General features: G+C 43.6%; 2 protein-coding genes across 2 annotated transcripts in view; one reads left to right on the top strand and one right to left on the bottom strand.

Moving 5' to 3' along the window:
- The window catches only part of LOC119269538 (uncharacterized protein At2g33490-like), a 7072-nt gene extending 3872 nt beyond the window's left edge, over window positions 1-3200 (bottom strand). The window contains exons 1-3 of the mRNA XM_037551396.1: window positions 2912-3200; window positions 1212-1284; window positions 973-1050 (exon numbers count right to left, since the gene is read on the bottom strand). Of these exons, the coding sequence (XP_037407293.1) occupies window positions 973-1050; window positions 1212-1284; window positions 2912-3022 (262 nt within the window). The 5' untranslated portion in view covers window positions 3023-3200. The remainder of the gene's footprint in view (window positions 1-972; window positions 1051-1211; window positions 1285-2911) is intronic.
- A 4754-nt stretch (window positions 3201-7954) lies between these two features.
- On the top strand, window positions 7955-10021 carry LOC119269537 (60S ribosomal protein L36-3-like). The gene is made up of 4 exons (XM_037551395.1): window positions 7955-8091; window positions 8198-8317; window positions 9135-9334; window positions 9785-10021. Exons 2-4 carry the CDS (start codon window positions 8216-8218, stop codon window positions 9819-9821), a joined length of 339 nt encoding a protein of 112 aa, XP_037407292.1. The 5' UTR covers window positions 7955-8091; window positions 8198-8215; the 3' UTR covers window positions 9822-10021.
- Window positions 10022-10443: the final 422 nt, after the last annotated feature.

Below are 10443 nucleotides of genomic sequence, written 5' to 3'. Positions count from 1 at the left end.
AGCTTCAGCTGCATCCACCAAGATGATGGTTGGCAAAGAGGCATCTGCCTTATTCTGGGAGGATCCTTGGCTCCACAGTCGCTCTGTCTGAGCTTCTTCTCTAGTCTCAGAGTGCACTAGGAAGCGGCGGAACATCTGGGATGCCATGACCGACTTGAGATGGATTTCGGACATAGGAGGGACCCTGAGTCCCCTGGCCTTATGGCATTACGTCCAGATCTGGCGGATGGTGCAGACAATGCAGTTGTCTACCTCTTCGGGCGTCCTCCTATAGCATTGGAATTCAGACGCCCAGTACATGTCCAAGAGCTGCTACGACACCCTTTTCCAGTGAGTTGTCTACCTCTTGGAGGCTTATCTAGAAGCTGTGGGTTGTTCCGAGGGTCAATTTATTCATCTGGCTTGCCCTACCATGACCGTTGTTGGATCATTGGAGCACCTTGTTGTGCGACGCCACCTACAATACACACTGAGTTGCGTGCTATGTGACCAGTCTGAGGAGACGATGACCCATCTCCTCTCTAGCTACTCCTTCTGGCACACGGTGTGGCCTGAGGTGCTCTCCTAGATCTGATCGGCGGCTTGCCACCCAACTGAGGGGGTGGGTTTCGTGGACTTTCTTGCCATTCCATCCAAACCTCGGCTCGGAAGGGAGCGTCCTCTGCCATCATGCTTGTGGTTTGGTGCATCTGGAAGCACCACAACACGATCATCTTTGAAAACGCTCAGCTCAGCTTAGGTCGCCTCCTCGACATGATTAAGTCAGAGGAAAATGCGCGATGGCAAGCGCAGGAGTGCTTGCGGTGAGGCAGTGCCTAGTGTCTAGTGCATCGTGTTGTATTACTGGGTGTGCCCTTCTTAGGGCTTGTACAAATTCTCCTTTCTATAAATGCATCAAAACCCAAGGCTTATGCGTTTTTACTGTATGTTTTACACCATATATTGCCATAATCTGCCTAGAGGACAACTCACCACTATCATCATCCTCATCATTTAGTGCATTTTTTGCAAGTAAGCAACTTCCCATTTCCTCCAAGGCCTCCGAAAACTCTGCATAATATATACAACCCATTAATGAAGGGTGGCATCGACAAACAAGCTATCAATGTCTTAAGTATTACGTACTCTGTAAACAAATGTAAGACTAGGTCACTACTTAGTGACCTAAAACGTCTTAGATTTGTTTACAGAGGGAGTAGAACAGTAAGTACCATAGACGCTATTTGTTGTAGCGGCTGCAGCTGAAAGCAAGCCGTCATAACACTTCCTCATTTGTTCCACATCCTGCAGTGAAGTTCGAAATGTATTTCAGTATCACAAAATGCATCATTGCAGAATATGAGTTCCCTGCTCTTCACCAAACTAAAAATGGTAGCAGTGTTTAACCGTGGGCCAGCAATAAATAGGGGGCTTTTGCGTGATTTTTGAACAAAAAGAGATATAACTCTTATAAATTTGTAATCAGTTTATAAATAATTTGTGTTGGTTGTGTTCATCAGATTGTTGCAGATTCCGGGGGCCTTGTCTCGAGAACCAAGTAGTGTGGCAGTTTCAGCCATTATAAGATCACTATTCAGTGAACAGAAGATATGGTTGGATCACATTAGTCCATTTTTACCTGTGTCAAAGTGAACTACTCGAATGTTACATTTCAAGGTATTCTTCCGTGCTATCCATCATGTGAAAGAACAGAATGTAAGATACCTATGCCAGATAACTGAGCCACTCCAAGAATACCTTTCAAAGTGTTATTCAGTATCATCCCTCGTAAGGAACAACAGAATTTAAGATACCTACATCATATAACTTGACTGCTCAAGGTTACATTTCAAGGTGTTATTCAGTGTTATCCCTTATCATATTGAAGTAGAACAATAATAATTTAAGATTAGGTTGTGTATATATTCTAGAATTCAGAAATCATAACTTCACTATGACGCGGTTCAACCCAAGCCAGAATCACTGAAAAGCTGCAACAGTAAGCATGATTACGACATCTAAATCGTGCTCAAATAACGTCACTATCCCAAGTCCAAACAGCTTATCCAGTCAAGATTATGTCTATTCAGCGTCCGTGCAGCATCAACGACCCGCAAAGTATCAGAACTGGAATATCTCTCAAAGATTAATGGCATGATGTTTTTTTTGTTGAATATAAGCTCCCATAGCTATGACAGAAAGAAACTTCGATGCTAAGTTATGGACCTTTATCTATCACATTACTTCCGGTCAAGATAATGCACTCTGTGTTGAAATTTTGAGTCAAAATTACGTCTAAAGGCTGGCATTTTTTATTGTAACAACTTTCTCCGGTCGACGCTTCCATCCATAGACTTTGACCAGACAAAAAGGGCTTCTGCACAAATACCTACAGGCAACTGCAGAGAAGTTGCATGTCTTTGTCATGGATTAGAGCCTAACAACTAAACTACCTACTGGACGATATTTTTATGAAAAGAAATTCCTACTTGCATCAACGTGAGGCAACCTCAAACATTTTTTATCCTAAAGGTGGCTCGTATAGATTATTTAATCTCTCAATTAATGGAGAAACATTTGTATCATAGTGTTGATCATGATTCATTGACTGATTGATGCATGGACAGACAGTACATGACAAATTCTCAGAAATGACCATAATTCAGTTTTGCATGCGGATCGCCTCCTATTGAAATCAAATCAAATGACGATTGGCTCCATCCCTCCAGGCTCATTGAGAAAATAAAAATAGTAGTATAGTTTGATGATAACAAATAAGAACAGCCCATTCTTCCTGGAAAAAGGCGCCCGAGAAGATCACAAATTTCCAGGCGAGATCCGATTTTGACGCCGATTTCACGAGGAACCACGGAAACAAACCCCAAAATCACACAAAGGAAAAAGGGCGGATGAGGAGACGGAGCGGGCGGACCTGGGCAGCTTCGGCGAGCTCGTCGAGCTTGGCGGGCGGCGGGGGGTGCGCCTTCCGCTCCTTGGGGTGGTGGTGGCCGAAGCCCCGGAGCCTCCGCAATGGCGATTTCATCTCCGGCCGATGCCTCCGGGACGCCACGCTGTGCGCGGGGAATTGATCAGTCTCTGTATTGATCAAGACGCTTATATGTTTGTCTCTCGGGTCTGTCTCTTGTTCTTCTTTGGCGGTTGTGTAAGACCGGGGTAGGAAACTGACTCGCGAGGGGTCGTCTTTCCCAACGCCAAACCAAAGTCTGGTGACTCCTGCTCGCTTACCTTTGGCAGGGCGTTGTACATATAGCAGCAGGCAGGGCTCACGATTGTATAAGCGAAAACTGAATAGTAAATGGTAAATAAAATCCCCTAAAAAGAATAGTAAATAAAAACATGATACCCTGTAAATTTTGTTTCTCCCTTTTATTTTTCGCACCTACTTTTCGTATATGGTCCACGAGAGTCTCAACACGAATCTCCCGGGAAATGCACGGGACGGAGGAGACACATGAGGTCGGCGCTACCCTCCTCGGTGTCGACCTACACACCTTGTGCCAAGCTCTAGGACATCGACTGTTCCCTCCCACTCGGACGATAGGCTGCAATGCACCAGCAATTTTCACGACTATGAACCAACCTGCATCAAACATCACAAGATTGAAGGTGTGGATCACCGATATGATCTTGATACATACTATACATGTATATATATATGCGCAAAATTTTCAGATTTTTTATTATGCAAAGTAGTATCCGCTGAAAAGTAGATAAAGACACCCGCAAATAAAAGATAGGTAAAGAGCTATGTGCTTTTAAATGTTATAAGACTCCATTTTCATTAATATATACCTAAATCGAGCACCACGCTGCTCTTCTCTTTGGAGCCTACTTTTCCCCGCGTATATTGTTGATCAACATTTGATCTTTGCTACGCGTTCTTTGCCACTCAAGCTTATTAAGCTAGGCACTTTTCTATGGCTTACTATCTTTATTTTTTTTCATGAAATTTGGTGGAGAGAGTAGTATAGGACTAGCATTAGGAGCGTTGTTTGTGTTGTGATAGTATGAAACTTACACATTTCAAGATTTGGTGGCACGTATCACTGCTATAGATAGCGTAAAAACAAATTTACATATCTCAGGGGTTGGTGAAACCATAGTTTTAAAAACCAAACCGGTGGTCGAACCGGTAAGACCGTCAGTTCAGGTTTTTACTGGTCGTACCATTGGTTCGCCGGTTCAATTGCTGGTTTTACAATCAAATAATATACTTAGAATAATTAAAATAGGGTCAAATAGCACTGGTTTCCTCTTAGACAACCAAGAAGGGTAGTTGAGGTAGTTATTAGCCCAAAGATAGGCTAATGCCCATGACATGGGATCTAATCCCACTACTTGCAGCAATATTTTTCAGAGTTTCTCTATACACCGGTTCGGCCATCCGATTTATTAGCCGGTTTCATGAAAGAACCGCCCTATTTTCACCGGTGTAGTTGTGGGTCGGTCTTTTGTGCTTAAAAAATCGATGGGATCGCCGGTTCAGGTTTTTTTCGATTCAACCAACAGTCTGGTTTTTTTAAACTATAATTGAAACTCACATAAGTGTTAAATGGGCCTAAGAAGAAAGGAAACCCGAAACATAAGCTAACAAAGGGGGCTATGGTCTTTTCTAACCACGAAGCAAGGGGAGCGCTTCATTTCTAGCAAGCTTAGTATCTTAAGAAATGTTCCTTATGTTGTACTGATGTCATTTGGATGTTATATAACATTCATATTTGCGTGAATTCTGTTAAGCTTCATGCACTAGCCAACGCAACCAAAAGTCCGAACTGATGGAAAGGGCTAGTGCAATCCACATATACCGTAACACCCCTCTCACGTGTGACGGGGAAGACAAGTCAACACGTGCAACCGAAAGAGAGTGACGGCGCGCGAAACTCACGTATGACTCAAGAGGCTTATACGTGGACACAAAGGGGGGCATTAATAATTTTTAGATAAATTGCACAAACCAGGACTTGAACTCAAGACCTTAGCTCTGATACCATATTAAGTTTCATGCACTAGCCAACGCAACCAAAAATTCGAACGGATGAAAAGGGCTAGTGCAATCCACATACACTGTAACAAATTCACATAGAGTGCAAGGAAAAGAATTATGTGAACCATGTAAGAGTAACTAACAGAATTATCATATAGCCCTCATCACCATAAATTTTGGAGGGTGCTCGGTATCAAGCTTGCGAGCCTCCATGTGACATCCTGTCCTAATAGGATGGTAGACTATTCATATCAACAAGGTACACTTTTATCTGGGAGCCCATTCGAAGGAACCTCAAAGTTAAGTGTGCTTGGCTTGGAGTAATTTGAGGATGGGTGACCTACTGAAAAGTTGATCCTGAATGCGCGCGACTGAGGACAAAGTGCACAAAAAAACTAACGTTGGTCTATGAGGATAGTCTAGATCCTAGGTGCAACAGCCTGAAGTTGGTGGCTAAACCCATGGGTTTGGCCGGGGCGTTACACTTGGAACTAGAGACAACCCTCGCGGTTACATGGTTGTGTGCGAGACAGTGATACATACTTGGGGCACATGTGAATGTTGGCACTGGTGCGCACATGTGTGTGCCAAGAGAAAGAGGAAACATTCCTGATAGGCCGACGGAGATGTCGGTTCCTTTGAGGGGTGTGTGTGTGACATCCCGGCTTAACAAGAATGATAGACTACCCATATTAACAAGGTGTACCTTCTTCTTCGAGAGCCCTCCGTCAAAGGAACCTCCAAGTTAAGCGTGCTTAGCTTGGAGCAATTTAAGGATCAACGACCAATTGGGAAGTTGATTCGAGGGTGGGCACGAGTGAGGACAAACTACACATGAAAGACTAGTATTGGTCTGTAGGGACCGCATAGATCCCATGGGCAATAGCCTAGGACCAGTGGGTGAACCAGTGAGTTTGGTCGGGCGTTACACTCCTTATTTGGAGGTTGGGTGAGGCGATATCATGCACACTCCATCTGCCCAAAAAATGGGTCACAAACATTTCAGGACGCACGCTCACTTTCGTCGTCGCTCACATCCCCGTGCCTTCTTTGATTCGTGCCACATCCAACACTCGGTCCGCTGCGATTTGGCCCCTCTCGGCTCCGTTGAGCCGCTCCTGGACCTCTAACGCTTTGCTACAGGCTCGCAACTTCTTCTCGCCATCCGACCACGTCCCCCCTTCTGCCACGCGACCCCGACGACTTACCCGAGGTAAATTTCCCCAACCTTTTCTCATAATTTAGCTAGTCATATATTTATGTAGATGACATAGGATTCAATAGATGGGTCCGATTGCGTAGCTTGATTCATCATCGGATTCAAGCTCCGAGTCTGATAGTGAAATCATGGACGCCAAAGAAGATGAGGTGATATTGATGGTTGCTGAATGGATATCATCAACCAGAGGGAAGAGGAAGCGCCTGGGCTTGGTTGTGCGACATTTCACCGAAACAGGTGCACTAGCCACGAGCGCCTTATGCCCGATTGCTTTTGTGTCAGGTTGTGCATTCCCGATGTACGTGTTCCAGCGTCGCTTCCGCATGACCGAATGGTTGTTCCGTCGAATTGGCAACAACATGCTCGCTAGTGAACCTCTCTTCCAGCAATGGAGAAATGCCGTTGGTTCCCTAGGCTTTTCCCTTTTCAGAAGGTGACTGCGACACTTTAGATGCTTGCATATGGCTCTCATACAAATTCATGGATGACACTCTTTGAATGCCGAGGACACAACCATGCTCCTTGCGATGCATGAAGCAAAATAGTGGCCTGAGATGCTAGGGAGTGTTGACTATATGCACTAGAAGTGGGAGAACTGCGCTGCGTCTTGGCACGACCAATTCATCGGGTATTGCAAAGATCCAACCATAATTTTGGAAGTTATTGCCTTCGAAGATATATGGATCTTGCATTGCTACCTTGGGTTACCTGGTTCTCACAATGGCATGAAAATTCTTGCAGATATCTAATATGTTTGCATGGCTAAATGCTGCCACTTCTCCACCATGCGACTTTACGGTGAATGACCATCAATATGACCATGGCTAATTTCTAGCATATGGCATCTATCCATCATAGTCAACATTTACAAAGTCAATCTCTAAGCCTGAGAACATGAAACATAAGCATTTTGCCAAGGCAAAGGAAGTTCCGAGGAAAGACAATTGTAGGACATTTGGATTGCTGCAAGCAAGGTTTGCAATTTGTTGGGAGCCTACTCGTTTCTAGAACATGCATGTCTTGCAAATATAATGACATGCTACCCAATATGGTCATAAAGGACGAGAGGGATATGCTAGGCCCCATGGGCATTGACAACCTCGCCAAGCCTCAAGAGAACACAACCACATTCAAGCCTTTGTCGAGGTGTAGCAGAAGAGTGAAGACATGGCCTCACATCATCAGTCGAAAGAAGGATCTCATTGAGCATCACTGGCAGCTAGGCAGGAGATAGTGTGTCTAAATTGATTTTAAAACTTGTTTATTTTTACTTGAACAATTGGTTTGGTCGCATTATTTGTTACATTTGGATTATTCATTGTATTTAGAGATGGTTTGTAATAATAATTGTTCGAATATGCTCATTATTTATTTTTAAATTATTATAAATAGGATAGAAAGAACGTATGACCAATGATAAACGAGTCCTGCTCATAGGAAAAATACGAAGGCCATATTTATGACGACTCTGTATTTGCGCACAACCTTCACAATGTTTAGAATATTATAGAGCACATTACATATAAAAGTTGTTGTACTAAATCAGCGACAATTAATATGTATATGGAGTAGAGTTTTCTAATGTTTTTGTTATCACATAGAGAGATAAAAAAAAACAACAACTAGAGGCAGTCCTTCTCTAGTCTAGTCTCTAGAAAAAGACAGAAGTGGACTTATCCAGTGACTTCGGTCCGATCATGATCCATCATCACCCAGCTACCAAAATGAGGCCTAGCAAGCCCAGTCGCCAGGCCCATGTGTTTGGCAGGAGGAGGGGAGACCTCGCCTCGCGCACAGGCGAGCACATATAAAAGGGCGTCCGCCGATCTAGGGTTTCTTCTGGGACGCAGGCGGCGGCTTAGGGTTTTAACTCGCATCCATTCTCAAGGTAAGCGCCGCCTCCTCCACGAACCTCGATTCAGACCGCCCTTCACCTCACACGGGCTCCTGTTTGATTATTCCGGTTTGTTCTTGTGCCATCGCGTCCGTCTCAGGTTAGCAGGAGGCGGGCCATGGCGCCGTCGCAGCCCAAGTCAGGGCTCTTCGTGGGCATCAACAAGGGCCACGTCGTCACCAAGCGCGAGCTGCCGCCACGCCCGTCCGACCGCAAGGGGGTAAGCAGCCACCCACCTCCACTGTCCTAGTTTCTCCCCCACGTTCTTTTTCTGCCATGTGGTCTCCTTGCGCAATTGATCTACCCATGCATATTATCATGACTTGTGCTTGTTGTTTAGGCTTATTCAATAATAAATTGTGTTCAGGCTGGTGAGATGTCGACATTCAATTGCAGTGATTTGTGCTTGTTTGAATACTATCGTGGTGTACGTGTATCTTTGTTGTAGTTATGATCCAGAAGGGGTAGTGTTCTAAGTGTTACGAGCATTGTAGCATAGTTTGATTGATATTACTGAAGGTCCCAGGTTGTCTGGTTAAATGTGTGATGGGTATCTTGCAATTACATGAAAGCCCTCAAAACTGAGGACTATGAAAATGTACATATTGAGTTCAGCCTGCTGCCTGTAATTCTTGGAACTCCCCAGTTGCTAGCCCTGCAGGCTCAAATGTGCCAGCTTAATCAAGTAATTTATAATTCTGCGTTAATTTTATTTTCCTATTGTTGCTCATGTGTCGATCTGGCTGTTCTTTCTGACTTATATTACTGATACAGACATGTTGTATTTTCATGCCTTGCATATTATTTAATCAATTAGTACTATCTTGTCATGATAAACTCAAAATAGAACTTGCTAGTTTTGAAGCAAAACTGAGTTATTTGGCCATTGTAGTTGGCTATTTTAAACAAAACTTGTGGGAAACTAATACAAAGTGAACTTTGCATTTGTATGGTTCTCTGTGTTTTTTCAATAACTTGTACATGTCTATTCAGTTTGTATTTTCTTTACATTGTTATATCTTGGACAATTTTTGCAGAAAGGTACCAAGAGGGTGCTGTTTGTCAGGAACTTGATTAGGGAGGTTGCTGGATTTGCTCCCTATGAGAAGCGTATCACTGAGCTTCTTAAGGTTGGAAAGGACAAGCGTGCACTCAAGGTCGCCAAGAGGAAGCTTGGTACTCACAAGAGAGCAAAGAAGAAGAGGGAGGAGATGTCAAGTGTCCTCAGGAAGATGAGGTGTGTAACCACTAGTCTGATTATTGCAGTTTATATTATGGACACTATTTTACTATGTTATCCTATAGTTCATTTTCCTTTTTTGTTCTAGATGACTTGGTTACAAAGATCACTAGTGCATAATTCGTCCTCTTACATCATGACTGATGAATTCCGTTGATCACTAGTTGCTTAAATGTCCCTTTTCAAGCCAGTGACTTTTCTATATTGCAAGTAGTGTAGGCTGTAGACAACAGCATCAACTTGGAAGATGTCGGTGTTATGGTGCTGTAGACAATGGAGCAACCTTGGTCATAATCATTGTTGTTTATGTGCTTCTTTAATTGTTTCTTTTGCTTGACCAAAGTCCATTCATCCTACCAATCAGGAAACATAATAGCTCCTGTAATTTCTTTTTCCCTATAACGATAATATATATGAACGAGCTCATTGTTCTCTCCTGGTATGTAGGTCTGGTGGTGGTGGTGCCGCGGACAAGAAGAAATAGATTTTGCATGTTGGTGAAATTCTATTTATCTCAATGCTTTGCCCCGTATTTCCATATTATGCCAAGTTTGTAGCCTGTGGCAATTGGATACGAATGTAGCACATTGCACTTCAAGTTCAGAGTAAAACTATGAATTTTTGACACTATATTTGCAATTGGATTGACATGGTAGTACATTGCATTCTGAGTTCAGAGTAAAACCGTGAGTTTTTGGCACTATCTTTAGTGCGTGGTTTCTATTTGAGAACACCTATCACCTTTTCTTCACAGAAATCAAACGTCTTTGTTTTCTTACTTTTGTATCTGAGCTATCTGTATGGCGATGGTTGTATGTTCTTCCCAGACCTTATTGATCTGGGCAGTAAAGCAGGTTTGATTTTGTATCCTTTAGGACCTTGAGCTGTTTGTACCTAATGCCCCTTCGGTGGGGGAGTGTGCGGTTTTCATGGTCTACCAGCCCATTTAGTAATGGCCCCTTCGGCGGAGAAGTGTGCGCAGCATCGCTGGAAACAAAATCACGGAACCTGAAGCTAAAAACTGGTTGTTTTTCAATGCATGATGCATCATCGGACGAGGAGTTTACACTCATGGTGGTCGGCATGGGAGCTATCTGGTCAGCACG

The sequence above is a fragment of the Triticum dicoccoides genome, chromosome 3A (assembly GCF_002162155.2).
Source record: "Triticum dicoccoides isolate Atlit2015 ecotype Zavitan chromosome 3A, WEW_v2.0, whole genome shotgun sequence".
Taxonomy (NCBI): domain Eukaryota; kingdom Viridiplantae; phylum Streptophyta; class Magnoliopsida; order Poales; family Poaceae; genus Triticum; species Triticum dicoccoides.
The sequence above is the reverse complement of the archived record's forward strand: the minus strand, read 5'-3'. Positions and strand labels throughout refer to the sequence as shown.

What these genes read in the sequence shown, in the direction of transcription:
- LOC119269537 (XM_037551395.1), top strand. Translation starts at nt 8,216, where the DNA reads ATGGCGCCGTCGCAGCCCAAGTCAGGGCTCTTCGTGGGCATCAACAAG. An exon ending in GCCCGTCCGACCGCAAGGGG is followed by an intron (nt 8,318 to 9,134) that starts GTAAGCAGCCAC and finishes CAATTTTTGCAG; the next exon opens with AAAGGTACCAAGAGGGTGCT. An exon ending in AGTGTCCTCAGGAAGATGAG is followed by an intron (nt 9,335 to 9,784) that starts GTGTGTAACCAC and finishes CCTGGTATGTAG; the next exon opens with GTCTGGTGGTGGTGGTGCCG.